The 21611-nt window shown below is 38.7% G+C and overlaps 1 protein-coding gene across 15 annotated transcripts in view; it reads right to left on the bottom strand.

The window, feature by feature from the left end:
- The window catches only part of CNOT4 (CCR4-NOT transcription complex subunit 4), an 83705-nt gene that overhangs the window by 1467 nt on the left and 60627 nt on the right, over positions 1-21611 (bottom strand). For 8 of the 15 annotated variants that reach the window (XM_068939047.1, XM_068939027.1, XM_068939069.1 and 5 more), the window contains 3 exons: positions 19842-19899; positions 19308-19557; positions 16912-17409 (listed from right to left, as the gene is read on the bottom strand). In XM_068939047.1, coding sequence (XP_068795148.1) covers positions 16912-17409; positions 19308-19557; positions 19842-19899 — 806 coding nt within the window. Of the gene's footprint in view, positions 1-697; positions 911-16911; positions 17410-19307; positions 19558-19841; positions 19900-21611 lie in introns of all 15 variants that reach the window. The other 7 variants (XM_009677578.2, XM_068938996.1, XM_068938985.1 and 4 more) reach the window with 1 other exon arrangement.

Here is a 21611-nt window from a genome sequence, read left to right as displayed (position 1 = left end):
AGGAGGTCAATTTAACCTAACAAACAGCAACAGTGAGAAAACATGATTAGTTTGTACAGAGAATGCATTTTTACACATTTCATATAAGATTACCCTGCCCACAAAACATTTAACATTTAAATCCAGGAAGGAGAAAGTACCTCCTCAGAGCACTCTTCAAAAATCGACATTTTTCTATCACACATTCTGCACAAGGACTGCATCCCTGCTTGCATGATCTTACCACAAACTCTACCAGTACGCTGCATGCTTCACTTCCTACTCTGCCTACTTGCATCATGCTTCAGCCTCTCTAACAGGGAAACACAACCAGACAGCCTTATAAAAGAGAGCTTTATAAACAAGTGGAGTACGTCCCTTTTTAAATAACAAAGTCCAGTTAATGCTTTCAGTGCCTCAGGACCAGCGGCGCACATACCGGACATGCCACCCAGCAGAAGGGACACCTATGTTGACCCTATGGATAAGCACTGACCATCCTGACTGCCTGCAAAGGTCCCGGGCATGCATTGCAAAGAGCTAAGTGACGCTTCATTATACCTAGTAGTTCCACACAAATTCTTGGACCCTTGAGGTTTTGTGGATGGAAGCTGGAAGAGACCACCGCATACTGACTTTTTTCCAGATGCAAATCAGTTTGTGCCAAATACCCATTTGATGGTTTGCCAGCGGAGCTGAAGGAGTGAGAAACGGTTACCTGTGATGATTGCGGGGTCCATCCAGCTGCCAGGGCTGTCCCAATTCAGGCTGTCGGTGGTGGCAGTGTTGGACGTTGGTACACTGTGGTTGGCGTTGGAGGGGGAAGAAGCATTGGGCAGTCCACCAAAGTTGATGTTAATGTTCGGTAGAAGTGCCCTTAGCCCGTCCTGCCATTCCTTCATATTTAAACTCTCTACAGAACTGCTGTTGTCTGGGAGATTTACCAACAAAAAAAATGAAAGATAAAAAAATAAAAAGCTGAAGTTAGAAACAGATGTCCTTCTTTGGTGGGGTATGGGATTTTAATTTTACTTTTTAAACTAAGCATTTAATACTTTCCCTATCCAAAAACTAGGGTGATGTTTATATGGCTGATGAATTATTCAGAGAGGCTGGCAGGTTTTAAACTAAGTGTAAGAGTGGGAGAAAGATTTAACTCCTCCCCCAATTCATATTCCCCCATTTTTTCAATTCAGAGACTCTTTCAAGTCAGAGTGGCTCTGCCTCCATTACTACTGGGGGACAACCCACCAGATCCTTTAGGAGAAGACTCTCCTGCACACTAGATAACCCAATTCATCTGCCTTTATCAGTGGTCAGCAGACTTGAAAGGGTTGCTTTCTTTGAAGTATATTGAAGTGAAGAAAGGCTAGGTAGGGCTTTGCTACAGAAACTGAACATAAGTCACTTGAGGAACCAGGGAGGTGAGGGGAGTACCACAAAAGGTTTTGGTTTTATTATAGCTTGCTCATTCACTGCCCTACAGATGTTCTTCAGAAGGTAACGGTAACCAGTTTCTCATGAAGTTGGAAGGAATGCAGTTTCCTCTCGCCGTTGTAGAGCGGTAGCAAAAATTCTTTAAAGACCCTTCAGAATAATTCCCGGCACAACAATATCCTCAAGCCTCAGTTAGAGGCAAACCAGCTGAACACCAAAACAATCAAGTCTGAACTATTCAGCTAACTGTTCCAGGGCACGCACTGACAAAGGAGAACAAAAGGATAACGTAGCTATTAGCACTACAACAGACTATTGGGTTCTGTCATTCATTTCTTGTTTTAGGTACCTTAAAGGAAAACAAACCAGCAAAACAGACACAAGCAACCTAGTGCCTATCAACAAATACAGAAAGTCTAGCAGTTAAATTTATTTGAAAGGATAATACTGGAAAGTATGCTGGGCCTGCCTCTTACTTTTTTTGACAGAAGTGTAGCATACAACTTTTTATACCACCTCTGGTTGTCCTAGCTCAAAAGAGGATTTTCAGGCCAATCACAAGTAGTGAGATACTTGCATAATACTGCTCCTACATCAACAATGGAAAAGATTGAAGTCTTCATGGAAACACACAACTATATCTGTATGATGGAGAGTGAAGAAAGCAGACGCTCACTATCAAACCCTTCCTTGGCAATTTTTGTAACAAAAATTTTTGAACACTCAAAAAAGACTGATGTCTCCAGTAACCACCTTCGTAACTAGAAAAAAAAAAAGTAAATTGTTGAAAACCTGTGCTTTCATACAGAACTTTGCTTCTCCGGAGCTGAAGTTTTTTTTAAAAGAATAAACTTTATACAAGAACATGTTCTCTCTGTTGCTTACGGCAAGCAACTTCAATCACAAATAGCAATACACATAAGTCAGACTTCAGTATATGTCACCATCTGAACTTCAAAACCAGTCAGTATGTTAATCTGCTATAGCCACTTAGCCTGTGATGACTGTTGCAGCAAGGTATTTCTAACCCGCTGCACGCCTAATATGGCCATTTAATACAGCTATACAGCATAAGCTTTTATCTGTGTACATAAACATCTCCATGTAGCACGACAGCAGCTGACATCTGGAACGCCTGAGGCCAGGACAGACGGTTGCTGCATGGGGAACTTGGAGAGGGATAACAGCATCAACGCAAAGAGTGTACCATAACTACAGAAACCGTCCTTTGTGCCTGGACAGTCAGAGTTTAGAATTTGCAGAATACAGTTTAACAAGAGACTTTGGAAGGCTTACAGGCAACAGATATCCTCACTTACTGGTAGAGGCTAGGGGATCCCTCTTCTTCAAAAGTTAGGGCATAAAGCACCTCAAAAGTGGAAGACAGACAACTCTTACGCAAAAAACAACAAAAAGACAGGTCAACAATCCGGTAGCAGAAATAAACAAAGAAAGCCTGCCTATGAGTACATGCGTCACGTTACTTTTTAAGTGCTGCGGTGTTCGAGGGAAAGCACCATCAAAACTGCAGCTCTGGCTCAAGCCAGTCGCATAAGATCAGCTTTTTAGCAACCTCTGCTTTTCTCCTGTCTGTGTGCTATCAAGCATCCTGACTTAAACGTGACAGTATCCACGGGCTGTGCGCAGCACCAAAACACGCTACAGGGCCTAGGTTATAAGTCACTTTGGGTTTAAAAAGAAAAAAAAAACAACGATTTGTTCTATGCTCATTTAGCATCAAGCCCTAGCGCACACAACTGGCTCTCACTTGTACCATCACTTCTACTGTAAATTAAACCTACTTCCTGTTCTCTCAAGCTCCCACTTTACTCCCTGTAATACAAATGCACAATAAACAGCTTTAAAGAGTTTAGTGCATTTAATTTTTCTCTCAGACTTACGAGATACTTGACATTTTTACAAAAAAATTACTTAAATAATCCTAGGGTTAAAATTCAAACAAATTAAGAAATTGTAACTAGTCACAAATATACTTGGTAGATTTTTGCCCGCATCCATAAGCCTATTTGAGACAAATCTCTAATTCAGTCACCATAATAAAAATAGCCAACTCACCAATACAGAAAAAATACTTTTGTGAGAGATGCTACATGGGACACAAATCAGTTTCCGCTTTATTTTCTCACAACTGCTTCCAAAAGCTCAATGCTAAGCTTGTGCAAAAAACACGCAGCTCCGTTCAGTTACTCACTTCCACTATGGGGCAAAAACACGCACAAGATGCTTACCAGAGCTGCACAAGAGTGAACATACTCATTACAATCCCTGCATGCTGGGGATCTACAAGCTCATAATGATCTTACTTATGCATATCACTAACCCCCAGCATCCTTTCAGAATTAGCGTACAAGCAAGTAAATGGGTAGTAAACTACACACCCGCAACAAGCGCGTGGATGCGCACACACACAGTGCCAAGTAATATCATTTGGAAAGAGTCTAACGTCAGCACAGACGGCTCAGTATCACCAACAGCAAGAAAAAAAGATGTCATAACTTACAAGGAATAGGATAGGATAGTATGGCATTAGGCTATTTTGTGCTAAGATAATATACAGATTTTGTCATGTTACCGTCCATATAAAAGACATACTGCAGCATACATAAGAGTCCAGAAAGGTCATAAGCAGTTGAGATGGAAGATTTTTCACAGCACTTTTTCAAGGAGTGGGAAAAGCTGGCACTGTTTGGTGAGAAGACACATTCATCTGCGAGGCAGGCATAGGGGACCACTGTTACTTTACCCTAACACAGAACAAAAGGAAATAACATGAAGTTGTAAGGAAGACTGCCCTTTGTCTCGACTCTCAGTACAAAATCCACTTGGAATCAGAGACATCAAGAGATTAAAGTCCTAAAAAGATTCACTGTCTATAAAAACGTTACATCTGCTAACAATAAGGATGTCTCTATTACTTATTAAAATCTCGTGCTCCAGGATAAAAACAAATTGCAAAATAAAGTATTCCAAAAGATTTGCTGTCTTCTGCAGACAGCAGGGTTGGCAGGGCTGCAAGGCAAGCTGTGACCAACAACACTGCCCTCTGACAACGGAGAACAAGCACTGCACCACTCGGGGCCTGTAAGAGTTTTGTGGTTTAGCTGATAATGCCACAGAATAAATAAACACCAACCATTGGGGTTGACCAAATAGAAAACTTCTCAGCTTTTTTGGAGACTCACAGGCTCTGAGGACAAACGCAGCAATTAAATTTATTTTGTAATATGGGATCTGGTAAGGGGTTAAATTAGATGGGATTAATACAGAGAATGCAGCACACTGCAGTCACGCACTGGAGGGCAGCAGGGGGAAAACAGTGGTGACTGGAGGGTGATCTGCTACCTTCTCTTCTAATTCTAGGACAGATTACTCTAAGAATAATAAAAGTAAGATCACTGCCACATCGCCAAAATTTCACATGCTTTTCCTAATTCACTGGCCCTTACAAGAGTTCCTCTACAGCGCAAATTTTCTTGCAAAGAGTCTCCTGCTCTACCCTCCAGGTCCTCAGTTACTGCCTACCACTAGGAAGAACACCCACGTAGAAAAACTCCTGATGCAAACCAGTACATGAGCAATTTTGGGGGGCAAAAAAGCAAGACTCAAACCAAAGAGTTAACTCAGTACGTTTCCGCTGGAGTCTGACAGGTTTTAAACGTGAGTCTTGCAACTGGAAATGCAAGTCCACCATAATCAGTACTTCCACTACTTCAGCAAAACAAAACCAACCCGTATGTTAGAGACAGGCATTTGCAGGAGAAATTACTACTCATCCCATGGCTACTTTTTCCTTTTTGTTGATTAAGTTTATACTTCACCAGGAAGCTAGTACAGTGTTTAAAAATAAGAAGAGGCTAGCTTCCAGGGAATATAGGTCTATTTAAAAAAAGAGTATTTTCCTATTATCTTCTCCTGCTTCTAAACTTATTTGGTAGAAGGGATTAGTTTTATGACTAGCGAGCAGACTTCTGTCTCAGTTTATCATGATCTACTAATGCAAGAGCCAGTGTTTTAATCCTTCCCCATCTGAAGGAAGGAAAACACTATTTCCATAGCCTCATACTAATTTAAAGCAGTATGTCCAAGAGTGGGAAAACGTGGAAGCAAACAGGTTCATATCCACTTGACTGGAATGAAAGGATTTTACATACCAATTTGAAGATAATTGGCAACAGAGATTTCTTTTTCCCCCATCTTGTTGCTGGGGCAACAGAATAACCTGGCAAAGCTCCACTAAAAGAACTAATATTCACATGAAAGCCTCCAACACAGCTGACAGCCCCATCCTGAAATTCAGTCTTCCCTGGATATGCATTTTATAAACCCGTTTGGTCTGGTGGAAACTTGTGCTCCCAGAGGTGAGCAGATCCCACGGTTCTAGCGCTGAACTTTTTCATGTTTCTGAGACGACAGCAATTTTATCTCACATTTTCAAAGTCAACAACCATCTTACAGAGAGCAAATAAGGGGAGAAAAAAGCTTAATCACCACCTGTCCACACATTTTAAAGCAAAAATGCTTAGTTTAAAATAGAAGGTGACTGAGAAGACTGAGAAGCTTGAACACTCATCTGTATGAGAAATCGGTGATTTTATGAATCTGTAACACAGTCATTGCCCATGACAACATCTTTTTAGACAGTCTGGTAGCATTACTTTAACATCCAGTATCTGCAATGCTTTGACATTATTCCTTCAAATCAGGCTGAGCAGAATTTGGGGAAGGGAGGGTTCAGAGGAAGAAACCCTAGAAAGAAAGTGTTCTATTTTACATACTCGATACTTCAGAACGGATGTGTTAAAGAGCTAGTTTTACTGAGACAGACTTTTCATGACTTCATAAACTTTGACCAGCACCACAATGCAGACCCAAAAGTGTTTCAAATTTGGCTATGCCATGTTTGTGATGCCAGGGCATTTTATCTTTTATTTTAAAGGCAATAGAGAGCATGTCTTACAATCTATTTAGATGGGAGACAAGCAATGCTTGAATGAATGCAAAACTAGAATGAATGCAAAACTAGAAAAATTAGGGCGACTTCAAGTTTTTGTTCCAATTGCAATGAGATTATGATCACATCTGTATCAAGATTCACATAGTACGTGCTTAAATAAATATATGACTAATAGCCAAAAATCACAAGATTATCACGTTAAGGAAATGTAAAACAAGTGTAGTTAGCTTTTTTTTTTTTTTTAAACCAAAAGTATATTCCAAGCTAATAGAAGAGCCTGATCTGGTATTGATTGCATAGCAGGTAAATATTTTTACGCCAAAAGTCCTATATAAATTCCTGCTGAAAAGTAAACACTCCTCCAAACCTAGGTTGCAACCTTTTGAGAACCGCATTAGTATGCCATCTGCATGACCAAGGCATATAGCAGTGCTACCGAAAAAGCTTTAACTAAGCAAAAGACATTCAGACAGAAACTACTATATGAAACAAAACCACCTTATTAGCAATGCTCTGTAACTGACTGCACAAGGTGAGTAGCAATAAAACAAGTGAAGAGACTATCAAGGTATATTTAGAAGGAGAATGACTATTGCAATAACTTGACTGTAAGGAGGCCCGTGTGTAACCTCCAAGGGCACAGTACAACAGCTAGTTCTGAAGCCTCTACAAGAGGACCAGAATAACAAAGTGTTAAACAAGAACAGCCCAGAAGAAAAAAGGGGCAGGAAAGAACCAGAAATGGAGCTCAGCAAGAGGCTTTCAACTCAATTACAGAGCCAAATATGGCCAGTAGAAAAGCATCCCTTTTGCAGCAACATCCCCGTTAGTCCTAGTCTACGTTCAGTGCTACCTACTGTAATAAACGCTACATGCAGGCTGCGCTCCTGTGAAACTGCCCTTCATCCTCCTCTGGGAAGTGACTGGGGCTTCTCCATTTTCCTCTCAAGATGATTTTCTGCTATTGCTATTTCTCCTTTGCAAAAAGTTGTCTCATATTTCATTGCATCGGGGGAGAAGGAATGGACATTTTGCCTTATCTTACAATGAAATGATCCTACCACATTAAATAATCTTGAAAACGTTTAATCCAAAGCTTATACACTTATCTACCATCATATCAGCTATATAATCGAAGCTGCACCTATGTCACTTCAATGAGAAGAAAAGCTTCTTTGCTCATGGAATTTTTAAAACACGAGTGAAATCCCATTTAAACAGGTAAGAGTTAAGGTCTGAAGGATTTCATATTCAGATTTGATTGATTCTGTATATCAATGACTTCTAGGAATCCCACAATGCTTAAGTCACATGAAGTTTCACAAAGATTCATAGAAGCCTGAGAACATGACTGTTAAAATAAAGAAAACTGACTCTACCCACATTAAAATAGCAGTGGGGCCCATCAGGAATACAGTTAGCCTCTGGTACCTTCATATTAGAGAGATACCAAGTGACAGGACCGCTAAGAAGTAGAGCTGTTTAAAGAGAACATGGAAAAACCTCAGAGACATTCTCTATGCATGAAAATCAGCTGAACGGTTTTCTAAATTTCTTTCCACAGTGCTGATTTCAAATGAGAAGTCTTACGGTCATAAGTTCTAAGAGCAAGAGAAAAAAAATATATACACACATAAGTACACTAAATTGACTTCAGTAGTGCAGAGACATCAGTCTAACCTCGACTTCAAAGCCATACAAGTAAAGCAGCTTTTACCTTTATTCCATAATATAATCATAGGGATCAGTAATTCCACACCTACCCAATTTAAAAAGATAGATATGCAAATCAAACCAGCACTATTTTTCAATGTAAAAATTAGATGTACTTAACATGCAGCTCAGTAAGCCAAACTATCAAGTACTGGAGCAATACACTGAATTTTAATATACACATTTTTAAAGGGTAAAACAAGTTTTTCTAAATAAATTTTCCTTCATGCTGATCATCCGACAGTATAAGCTTTAAGCTTTCTGTGACTAAATAAGCCTTAAGAGACAGAAAAATTAATCTATTTTCAGGGGGAAATCCCTTCTACAAGGGTCAATGAGGGACTACCTCATCTTAGATATTCAATATTTATTCAATATTCTTATTTGCTTGTATGTATAGTGTCAGAACTTTGTTAGACTTGAGAAAAACAATTTTACATTTATTATTTTGGAGCATTCTCGTGATTGTCTCATGCTTACTACGGCTCAAGAGACCAAGTCTAATACATAATTATAGCAGCCAGTCACGTTATTTTAAGCTATAAGAAGATTTAAATTCTAGCTTGCTTTGAAAAGCATGCTTGACTTCACATTAGATGTTTCCACAGTATCCCAGAGTATTCCAGCATTTTTACTGCTGAATTTTAATGGTTTATTACTGAATATGTTTAATGTTCAAGACCTCAATCAAGTTGAGGCCTGATGTCCTGCATACAAAAATTACAAAATATTCCGTAATACTTCCATGACAGTAAATATCCTCTCCTTTTCATGTGAGCTAACAAGACACTCATCTGAAAGAGGACCACGTAACAAAATAAGTGGTTCTTGACACTGGTAATCTTGAAAAGAGCCTAAATTGAGAGCACAAAAACACTGTTAAAGTTACTGATATGAGTGGAAAAACTCCTACACACAGAATATCCCAATTAAAAAGCCTGGAAAGATGTACAATTTCCATCCACCTAATTAACCAAACTTAATCTAAAACTAAGTATACCTGCTGCTTATACTTAGTTCCTGTATCAATCACAAAGTTCAATCTCGCTAGGTTACTCTAGACATCAGTGGGGAAAAACAACTTTGACCTCAAACGGCAATCCCATAAGTGTATTTGCAGGGTGTGTGAGCATGTGTATAAACAAGAGTAAAACATACAGAATTTTCCCCATGGTCAATGCAATAACTAGAACTGGGAAACAAAATGGAAACTTGAAAGTTTTGTCAGTAATCAGCAACAGCCTATATAAAACCCAGAACTCCAGGAGTATCCTGAGCAATCCTCTGACCAACGTGGTGAGAATAGCTTCAGCAAAGTATTATGATTACTCTGAGAAATGGTACACCCATTTTCTAGCTTGTCCACATTTGAAACAAACAAGGAAGGCTCATGTGTGCCTGTAGATACTTCAATCCATCCTGTGGAAATACTGGATAAACTTACAAGGAAGCTGAAAAGAAAAATAAGGCTTCCATGATACCGAAATCATTCTGATTACTAAATGCCATCTTCCAATAGAGGTGACCCACTTCAAACACTATTTCTTCCTGCAGCTTCTGCTAAAGAGTTACCCGAAAACTGTCACAACTGAGGATTGAGAAGGCAAACCCAGTCCAGGCCCTCAGGCCACCAGTTTCTGCCAACACAGCATTTATTTCAAGTCTAGCTATGTTAATGTGATTAATCTTCCTCTGAAATATTACAACTGAAAGAAGTTGCAGGATTTTTCTTTTTACATTTTTTTTTTTACATATTTTTCATATTTTTATTCCAAATTAAAATAACATCTTTTAAAAAATAGGCATCTTACTACTCAAAAAAACCAGTATGTATGTCCTTCACTGCCATATTGAATAACTTTATGATCAAAGTTTTTCAAAAGTTTAAGAGCTTAAACCAATCTCCCAGAGATGAGTGCACAGATATTTATACATCAAGCACTGTTTGGAATAATATCTCCTGTACAGTCATAAGAAAAATTCCTTAGGAGTTTTAAAACAGTTGCAATATAAGCACTGAAAAGGCACTGGAGAGGAGGGGGAGTCAGATGAGATTTTAAAACAGATGGAAAAATAGCAAGGCTATTTTAAAGAACAGGTGCTGTGGATGTAATTCTCGGAGAGATCGTGACAAGACTACATTAAGGCAGGCAGATCTTACTAGTAAATGTAGTCAGCGTATGGGAGTTAAGGTACTAAATACCAGAGGTAGGACAGGGAATATTCATAGCAGATTTCAAACAATGTAATTCTAGTTTAAAACTTTACATTGACCTAGTATTTTTAAAATGAGTCATAGAAATCTCACTTCCATATACATGCTACTACATTTTAAACCTAGTAGCACCACTTTGGATGCATTAAAAATAGGATCTCCAGAGCAACAGGAGCAAGCAAGCCAAAAGTTTAGTTTCAAATTGGATTTTTGTTATACATTGTGCTGAACATTTCAACGCTTCCCAGTGAAATACAAAATAAGTTATGACTGTAAATCAAAGAAGTGAGAGTCAGAGCTTGGAAACGAGCTCTGAATTGCAGCAGGAGGGGAGGGGGGGGGGTAAACGCACGCTAACACAAAGCGCCTGGTAAAGAAGCTGGGTGGGGGTACGTGCCCAAGAGCCTCCAGGAAAAGCATTTGGATACCTCAGGAATAAGAACTAATGCAAAGAACAAAAATATTCAATGGCAAAGGTTACACTAGAAACAGCCATCTTCGCTGAGGAAACCTGAACACATTAGGGTCTATGCAATGGTCAGTAAAACCTACACAGGGAACAGGAGATGAGCGTTCTTTACAAACGGCGCTCTTCATTCCCTTTTTTCCAAAAGGGTGGTGATCTATCAAGATCAGAATTATCAGGGAGAAGCTGCTTTGTGAATCTTTGTGGAGATTTTTGGTCTAGAAAGTTTTTGGAGGTGCCATGCCAAACCTGACACCTGAAACCATTAGTTTTTCTCAGTCAAGATTTTCAAAAGACTCCCAGACTTTCAACATTCATACTTAATGAGAGAAAGCCTTCAGCAGTACACAACCATAAATGGAATCGGGAGCACAGAAAAGTAGAATTTTTGCTGCAGTGCTTTCCACCCAGCTGCTGTCAGAAAGCCAAAACAGCAAGGAAGGCCAAACGAACTAGCAGCCTTCTTTAAAGGCTACTACCGGACTAATGCATCTCTCAACGTTAAATATAAGACCATCTGTACTTAAGACTGGCAGTAAACTCCTCACGTATTGAGGAAAAGCGTGACAAACGGTCCTTTCAACCCCTGCACCTAAACAAAGGGATGCGAGGCAGCACTGTTTAAGTTACATCAACTGTTGCTAGGAGTAAAGAAATAGGTGTATTTTGTACACAGCATATCAAGAATGGTAAATTTTACAATACGCTGAATTCAACAACCATACAACACAGGTCAGCCTCTCTTTTAAACGCATACGGGAGTGGAAGCAAAATATCATATAATTTGCCTAAGACTACAGAAAAATATCAGCTATGCTGCAATTTTAGGTTTTTTTGGCTCCCCGTCACTATACAAAACAAGCCACATCTTTCTTTGTTCCAGAGATAGAATACGCTATTAACAGTCAATCTGGAGAGAGGAGACAAAGTCAGAAGGGCAAAGGGTAAATAAGAAAATTGTGTCCCAAATGAAAATGAGGTTACTTTTTGAGAAAACATGAAGTCAGACCAAGACTCTAGGTATTAAAGGCAGAGAATTTCAACATTAGTTCTGATTTATACCTCGCTCTTCTCCATGGCCTAAATAAAGTCTTTAAAGCAGTAAGGTCATAGCCAACATATTAAGATCTCTCTTAGTTTTACTAAAATGTTGTCCAAAAGGTAGCATTAGACAAAGAAGGAACTGATGTTTAAGACAAGCTCAATAGCCGAGGGCATGGAGGCCACAGAATTTAAAGTGGGAGAAGGTGCAAAACGGTAAGCTGCTCAGATACAGAAAAGCTCAGAAGCAGAGTTAAAATGGTTACTGCACACATAGTTGGTCCTTCTTAATATAAGCTTCATGCTTTGCCCTCCCTGCTACTAGCTATTTCTTCACAAAATCGAGTCACAGACAAGATTCAAAGAGAGTGCATATTAATCAATATCTTAATAAAGTATGTTAAACCATTATCGCAAAGACTGCTGTATGGCAAACTTAAAAACTGAATCATCTTCCTATTTACTGGCTCAATCTCATCTTTAAATGTACACATCCCCATCAATTAGGCTGTGCATATAAAAATTAGCTACGACATCAAAAATAAAAGGTCTTGATACACCAAAACTTTGATTTATCCATTATATTCAACTACACTTAAGACATTCAGGCACTCTGTTCTGAAAGCAGATAAAGCTTTCCTCTTCCCCTACTTTAAATTGGGTTTATTGTTTGCGCTCCCTATTTGCCTCTGTGTCCACCCGACTATTTCTCTTAGTTTTCTAGTATATGCCTGATATATATGGGAAGAATGTATATAAATCATACCAGGTAGCATTAGTCTTGGAAAAACTACAATTTCAAACTACCTCATCGCTATTGATTTAGTAAGTTCTTAAACAGGTAAGTTGGTTTTCTCATTAGGAAGTAAAATTCAGAGGAAAATTATGAAATTAATACATGAAATAACAGGGAATGTCTCAAAATACTAATTACTTCCCCTTGCATAGAACTGACAGCAAAGGTGGACTAATTATTTAGAACTTTCCCCTCACACTTTTAACAGTGTACGTTTGTTCTTATACTTTTTCTATAGAGAAAAATCCATGACTACCAACCACCAGTAAAGTCAAGAATTAAAACAATATATTTCTGTTTTCCCACTACCAATGAACATGCCTATCATTTTATAGGCATCTTAGTTTTTACATTCAGCTCTCAAGAAGCGTTGCTACTCTGAGACATACCTCAGCCTATTACCCAACATGACAGATATTATTTCAGAATACAATGCTGGGCAGTAGGGTCACAACAATGACATTAAATTAGCTATTGACAAAGTACAAAGGGTTCTCTGATATCCTAAAGAAACAAAAATAAAGGAACATATCCCCTCATGTTGCTGTCAGTGGCTCTTTCCTTTGCCATGATCTGCAGAACAGAGGAGAGCCACTGCCTTATATTTTTAGGATGGCTTGCATACAATTTAGCCTAAGATTGCTTTTAGCAACAATCATGCTGCACGGAAATAAAGTCATTGCACTTTTCTCCTGAGGCACATTTGAGTTGTAATTACACAGTAAGTCACCTAAGCCATCCCACCCCAGACAACAGCAACCAGTTTAAATTGTCACTTTCAATGGGAATACATAACACCTGCTACTGTCTGACCAAACACAGCTTTGGGAGAGAAAAACCTCTGCCTGGAAATCAGTCAAAGAGTTCATTTAAATAAAGTCTGTGAACAAAGGTATGCCTGATGAACATGCCACATTTCAAGTACACACATAAAAATTATGTCAATCATGCAAAGTATTATAGGCTTGCAGTTGCTAACGTATTAGACATACAATTGCGTCATTTCACTGGGAATACCAGAATGAGTTTAATAAATACTGCTTCCTCTGATAAATAAGCTACCAAAAATTCATATAGAAATATGGATTTTTGAGTTAGAAAGGCAGTGTAGTGCCCATGACCCACCATTTAAAGCTGCTGTGCATCATAAACAGCTCTCCTTGGCGCTGCACAGTTGAATACAGCACAGTTATGATTTTAAACTAACAGGCAGCTTTAGAACATCACCTTTTTTTAGTATGTCAAACATAAGCATTTCACATCATGTGAATAGTAATGCTTACATAAAGCAAGAAACAGTAAGTAGTTTAAGAGGCATTGTTTTCTTCATACAAGCTTCAAAAGCACAAATATATTTAGTGAAATCAACCAAAGCTGGGCTCCAGAAAGCCTAGACACTAGTATACTAACTTCAATTGAAGTTCTATATAATTTTTAGATTTGCATGCCTTCCTATAAATGAGAGGGAAAAGTTTAAAAGGACTGGTTGAGTAGAGAAGGCAAACTAATCAGATAATGCAATGAGAATGAGCAAGTGTCATTTTTTTTAATCCACTGATCCCATATCATGGGTTTTTAGGAATTTCTAGTCCTGTTTGGGGGGGAAAAAAAAAAGAGAGCAAGAGAGAGATAAAAGATTTTTGGCAAATATTCAACTGATGCACGTGAGAGTCCCTGCTGAAAAAGAGAATTTGGAGTTTTCCCTATCCTAGGTTTCTCCTCCTGTTACATTTGAAACAGCAGAGTTGGTAACATTTTCCATAACACCCTGATGTAGACTAACAAAAAAAGGCTAACAAAGGAACTTCAAGCATACATCAACTAAACCATACTGCTAAATAGCTATTATGACACATATGGCCTTTTTAACAGGTCTGCTGGAGACCCCAGCAATAAACACAACTGCAAGGTGCTGTCTACAAGGTTTCTGCACTTGTACAGCAGTTTCTTCCACCATCCCTGGCAGACAGTTGAATCTATGCATCAAACAAGCAAAGCAGAAGTTCCACAATTACGCACCTACTCCTGAGAGAGTGAAAATAAGCATAAAGAACAGGAATTAGTCTCTCAAAAAGTATATAGAAGCAATTCATTGAGAGGCTGTACACGACATACGGATTTGAAAAGATAGAACAATCAATACATTGGAAACTATTAAGTCAATACGCCAAGGAAAAAGAAGCACAAGGGCATCTCCTGATTTTCGAGTTTAGTGCTTCTGACGTATTAGCCATTATACAAACAATACAAATCCACAGTCGAACAAACAAAACCAGAACTACTTGAGACTAAGATAATTTCTGACAACAGGAAAAGAAAAAGGAGCAATCTGTTTGTACAGATACTTCTTTTCCTCAAAGAGGCATCAAAACTGAGCTCAACTTAGAAACACGTGCAGTGCAGCAACTAAGGCTATCCAATTGCAAACCAGGCAATGAACAATGTTTTCTACAGCAAGAGATTAAGATGAACTCAAAGTAACTTTCCAGAGAGACTACAGCAGATACTTTATTTATTTTAGCGTTGCAACTACCAAAAAATATTTTAAGATTAATTGGTTTTAGCATACAAAAAGAGGATATTTTAAGGATATCACCTCTGTTGCCTTAAAACCTACGGGGAAAGTATATGACATTGGCTGAGCATCAACTAAGAACCTAGAACCAGGCTCTTCAAAAGTAGAGTCAAGGATCTATCTACCTGTCTTCTATAAAGACAAAGATGACCACTTTCAAATTGCCAGAGGCAATTAAAATAAGGCAATTTTAAGAACACTTTCGCAGACCTATAATCAGTCTGTAATGCAGACAGATTATACTTTTCAACACAAGGATTTTTTTAAGCCTTCCTGGTCCAGGAGATAGTCTTGTCACTGGTCCCTTGAACTAGCACTTTTTAGAACAGATTCACAAAAGACTGAAATCAGAACTTAATAGCTAGTAATGCCTTCAAGTTTCATGGAGTTTACGGGAAAGGGAGCAACAGTTTGCATTGCTATTAGACTACTGCATTTGTGACTCCACTTCAAGAACAACATTTTTTGTCTTGTTTTTATTTTTTACACTTCAACATAATCAATATCAATTAATCAGTAATTTTATTTCAAGAACTTTGCCGGTGCCAGTACAAAGACTTGCAAACTACCTGCATTTGTAGTCTGGAGCAAGTGTTTATACTAAAAAATCAGCCTAAGGATACCACAGCAATACAACAGCTTTGACAAGGCTTCGAAGAGGACAAAGTACAGGAAAGAAATCCAAAATTAGCTCCTGTACTGGGAGCAACAAAAATACATAATGATTTTTTCTCGATCCTTATCCTTAGAGGACAAGGAGAACGTCTCAAAAGGCATCAGAAGAAAACAGCAGGGACAAAGTCTCAAGAAGCAGTTTTCTTCATCTCATGTCTACAAACAGATTGTAGAGAGTTTCTTGCTGCAGTTGATTATAAACTTAATACAAAATCATTTAGATTTTTGCAAGTTCAGAAGAGAGAACCAGTTTCGGCAAAGCCTTATAGGAAACATGGAAGCATTTCAAATTTCAAAACTGAGTTTCTGACCAAACCAACATTCGCTACAATTAGCTCATTAGGTGTAATGCTTACTGCAAGAGGCTATCAACCCGTCCAGAGCAGCCTAAACTGGCCTGAGTGCTCATTTATTTTCCTCCAACATCACCACCCTCACAATCAGGATGAATCCTCTTATACACGTTGCAAGCATTCATTCAGTGAAAAATCTTTCACTGGCATAATATTAAGGCCATCTGAAGTACAGAAGTGAACAGCACTGAATGTTTTATTACGCAGCCATTTCATTATGCGCAAGAGGGAACAACCCAGCCAATACATCTGGCACAAATTGCCATCACTACAATTTTTTTTCTTTTTTTTTCCTTCCCTCCTTAAGAACTCTGATCAGCACCTGCATGTCAACACTGGAATCATCATGCATTTCCAGGACCTACCTCTTCTTAAGGAGAGCCAGTCTGGCAAGACTGAAAAATCAAAATACCAATCTGTTTTGGCACAAAGTTAAGCGGGCACAGAATACTCCACCTTCCTTATAAAGCTCAATATTACAAGGCTAAGTATCCAGTTATTTTTTTTTGAAAAGAACAGAAAGAGCCTATTTAAAACAATACTCCTCCCTCCCTTCATAAGCCTGGTATGTCAGTTGAGAGGTATCACTCTAACACTTGTAGCTGGCTATTCCCTTTTCCTGACCTAGCTCAGAGAAGCTGAAAGCATGAATCAAGTCATATTCATAGCTGTCCTGATTCACCTACCTGATATAGGGATCCCTCCCAGACCTGTGCTGTGCTGTGGCGGGAGATTCAAGTCCAAGAAATTACTATTTGAGGTGGGATTTGCTGTGTGGTTCAAGTGCATGATGCTATTGCGTGGGAAGGCCATCCAAGGATAGCGAGCTGCTTGGCCTGGAAAACTGAAGGAGTTGTAAACTGCTCGGTGCTGTTGAAACTGCGGGAACCTCTGTGGCATGACTGGAAAGGTGCTACTGAGAGAGTTGGCATTTGTGGGTGCAGCAGGATGCAGGAATCCAGAGCCTGGCCCTTTGGCAGCTGTAGTGTGTGGGGTGGGGTTCTGAAGAGATGTGGGCGAGAGGGAAGGTTGGTCTTGGACTGACAGTTCCTTCTCAATCAGGTCTGCTAAGGCTTTGCGGGTGATGTCAAAGGGGTCAAACCCTAGGTCGTCCTCTTGTTGTTTGGAGGAACCAAACCCAAAAGCCGCTTGCCAGTCTGTAGAGGAGGACACTGGTATAGTTTCTGTTGGAGAGGAACAAAATTTTAACAAGAATTAGCAAGTATTTATCTATACAAAGTTTTCAGTCTCAAGGGAACTGAACCTATATTACCAGTTACCTCTCATATAGTACTTCTTTACATGTTCCCCAAAGGAACATGGGCCCAAAGGGGCACCTTATTCAGCAGCTAGGACCTCCATTTTCACAGATCAAACTACTTCAATGGAAGTGCTGAAACTAGTATCTTTACTACAGAACTACTCAGAGCATAAACTACAAAACGCCTTTTTCAGTAAGAGTAGAGAGCAGATAGAGACCAACAGACAAACACTTGTTTAGAACATTCTTTATACCCATATTCCTCAATGGAAGCGTGACTAACAGAATAACTTTAGTATTGACAACAAAATAATGAAGCAGAAATTCTTCGTTTAATGCTGCGCTTCAGCTCTGCTGTGCAAAAAATGGTAGGAGGGGAAAAAAGATGCTCCCTCTTATAGAGGGGCCTGCGCCGTGATAATAAACCTGCCTATTGTTATGAAGAAAAACAAACCGTGTGAAGTACACACCTTGATTAAAAAAAGGAAGTAAAACTGCATTACAAGATGCTGTTAAGTATTTTGAGATAGTGTTGCAACAATGGGTTATGGGAATCTTGCCTACAGTTTCAATTACTACCTTGCTTCATTATACTGTTGAAGTGACTTAGTTCAGGTAGAGAAAGCTGATGAATACAAGGTGGTATCACTTGTAACATTTACTCCCTCTGCTGGTAGGGAACCTCGACTACCGCTTTAAAAAAGTTGAAATTAACCTCAGAGAATCCTCTTTCAGAGAGCAAATCTACGCTTCCGTTTTAGTTTATAATAATGGATTTTAGAATGAAAAGAGTTGCTAGATAAAGACAAAACACACCCTTCATATCCCGATTTAAATAGCAGCAATACATTTGATATTGACCATGAAATAAACAAGATCTCTATCTGGAAGTTGTCTCTCACTGGTGCTTAATCCTCACCAAATCAATGTGTACAGTACCTCAGCAGCAGCTACTCTCCTTAGCAATTAATATTATTTACAAACAGGATTACCACATCCAGAATGGAGATAAGCATCAAAAGACGACTAACCATTAAGTAAAGAACAACTGTATCCCAAAATATCATTAGATTCTTCGTCACCTGTATCATTTCACTCTTAATTTTCTAACACATGCCTCAAATTTATGATCTGCGATTTCCTAAATACTCCTAACCATTCCCAAGAGTGAGTATATGAATGCAACTAAAACAATCTCATTCATATGAAGTGATATTTCATAGGAAAATACCTGGAGAACACAGGTATCTTTCAGGTGCTGCAATTAACCAAATTTCTACCTTTTTCTGAAAGCATATAATTTCCCTTCATAACAGAAACATCAGGTAGCTTCACATAACTAGGCAGGATGCTACAAGAAACATTAAATACCACTGCAGAATTTGATGTTGGAATTATGGATAATACAAATTACACCAATGAATATTAACATCATGTATTTTCCCTACCCGCAACAGAAACCTGAAGCATTAACACTAAGCATACTTGCCATTTGTCCTATTATTTAGAGAGGCAGCCGGTTAAGAAAAAAAATGGAACAGAATACTAGAAAACATAGAAAAAAAATACTAAACTAGAACAAACACTCTTTTAGAAAAATAATTTTATAAGTCTACACTGTTGGAAAACTGTGTAGGTTTTCTTAGAAGAAACCCTTATGTCAGTGCAGTTCACCTATAGCTTTAAGGACACATTTTATCATTTCTGAAGAGGGAAATGAAAAAAAGATGAAATAAATCCCGGAGTTTTTGGCTCCACACAATTTTAGACATCAGTTACAACGACAAGTAACATCCAGCAATGTAACACAAAGGTCTCTACCTGATGTGAAGAGGCTCTGTGGTTCTGGTGCTGTGGGCCAGTCATTGGAAGTCTGTGGAGAACTGGGGAATGGAGGGAGCCCACTTGGGATGGGGTTGGGGTGCCGGAAGTTGTCAGAGAAGAGCGACTGTGATTCTGTTACAGCCCCTTCAAAAGGGGACCGTGCACTGTGATTAGATGAACTGATGGGTATGACTGGATTGGGTTTTGATAAACCAGGTGGTGGCGAAGGTGTGTCACTGTTTGTTATCTATGGGCAAGGGAGAGAAAGAGATTGTTAGGACATGAGTGATTATACTTAAAATATTTTTCACTACTGCAGCTAAAAGTTTTCCTCAAAACTTTTGGCTGCAATTAGTTTAATATATACGTCTGCACAATGTTTAACATCAAATCAACTAGAAGCAGCATTTTGTAGTTTTGTTCAAAATTATGATTTTCTTCCGAAAGTACTGGCTTCTCAAACTACAAGTTGCATCAGGTCCTTAGTCCAACTCAGTTCATACTTCCATAGCTTTTATCGTTATGTCTTACCTGCTGAGAGCTGTCACCATTTCCTATACTGAGGGAATCTGAAGGTTTGTCGATAGGGCTAGAAAAGTGGGAGGGGAAAAAAAAAGAGTCAGTAAGACACTCAAGTATCCAAAGTGAACAACAATTGCTTTTTAGTGATATAAGCGTCTTGAGGGACAGACAAAACAAATTTTCAGAAATTAAGAAGGAAAAAAGTCCACTGAGGAAATTGGAGTGCTCATGATTAAAACAATCATTTGCCATATATTATCATCTTTTTACCCCCCTACTCTCCATTCTGCTTGTTGACTGCCCTGTTAAGGAACAAAAGGAAAGTTTTAAACATGTTCAAAGTAACTCCACACCATTTCAAAAAACCAGGATTATTGTACTATGGCAGTACTCCACACGTAGTCATCTCCATCTATTCTATTATTGGAGAGAAATTTGGAAACAAATCTGTATCCTAAATATCTAAGTTCCTAATTCCCATACAAGTCCTAAATAAATCTGGGGAGAGATAAAAGATGAAATTAACCAGCCTGTCCTGGTAGGAAGTCAAGTTTCCCACCAGCCTTCAAGCTTTAAGTAGCAAAAATTAGTTCTGAAGTGAGAGAACGGACTTTTGGGATGACAGAAGGGGGAAAACAACAGAGGAAAAAACCAAGGCATAAAGAACGGAGAGCAAACAAAGAGAATAAACACGAGAAACAAAATCACTTCAGAATACTGTTCACTGGGAATGAGCATGACTCAGCTGTAATGGTACATCTCAGGGCTGGAGAGTCTGACAGGCGTTCGTGAGCAGCCTTCATTCTGCTAAATTCTCTACTAATAAAACAGCGCTAGCTTAAGCTCAGTTGAAAACCTCTGCTTTACAAACTATATGCTGCATTTTATCTTACATTTTACCTACTCATAAGAAGAGATGTGCGCAAGTATCAGGCTGCAAAGCCCAAAAATAAAACACAAGGATCAGAAGTTAAAATATGAATTAAGTTTAAGTCAGAATGCGATACAAGTCAAATTACAAGCATGTTCTGTTAGCTCAAAAGAAATATAGACAGATTTTCTCTTTTTTTTTTTTTTTTAACTGGGTGCAGACTTCAGATCCAAACACCACCTTGTTTTCAAACATCCCTTAAATTCTGCATACAGCCACTTATCAAGGTTCAAAAGTCAAAAGACTTCCCCCCCCATACTTGTTCTCCCCACTCCAGAATAAATAAAATCTAAACTCAGAAGAATTAATCCTCCTCCATTCCAAAGAAGCTCTACAAAAGTTACCCTTCAATGAAAACAATTTTTGCGCAAGAGAACACTAGATGACTTGGCATCCCCCAAAAAATAATTGCAGTTCAAGTATTTTAAAATATTTATGTTTAAAAAACAAAAATCAGAGGAACGTATTTGCAAACGAGTACTACTCCAGAAAAGATTTACAACTACTTTCTACTCAGTGGCTGAAGAGGATCAAGAAAGTTTTGTCAGTCAGAACAAGCTGCCGTTATGTTCATAATTTCCAAATACCTACAGCACAAAGAATTTTGTTGTAGACTCTTCACTAAACAATCCATCCCACTGGGAAAAGAACTAGCTGGAACACCAGCTCTTCAGGGTCACTAACAGAAAGACACACAGCTTCAACTGCAGTGGTGTAAAAGACTATGCATTTTATACTTGAATTTACTTAAGGACCCTTTAATTCGCAGATAGGCTTCCAGCCCTCAAGAATGAACAAGATTTGTTATCCATTGGTTACAGCACTTTTGCATAAACTTATATTCTTTC

Source organism: Struthio camelus, chromosome 1 (assembly GCF_040807025.1).
Source record: "Struthio camelus isolate bStrCam1 chromosome 1, bStrCam1.hap1, whole genome shotgun sequence".
NCBI lineage: Eukaryota > Metazoa > Chordata > Aves > Struthioniformes > Struthionidae > Struthio > Struthio camelus.
The sequence above is the reverse complement of the archived record's forward strand: the minus strand, read 5'-3'. Positions and strand labels throughout refer to the sequence as shown.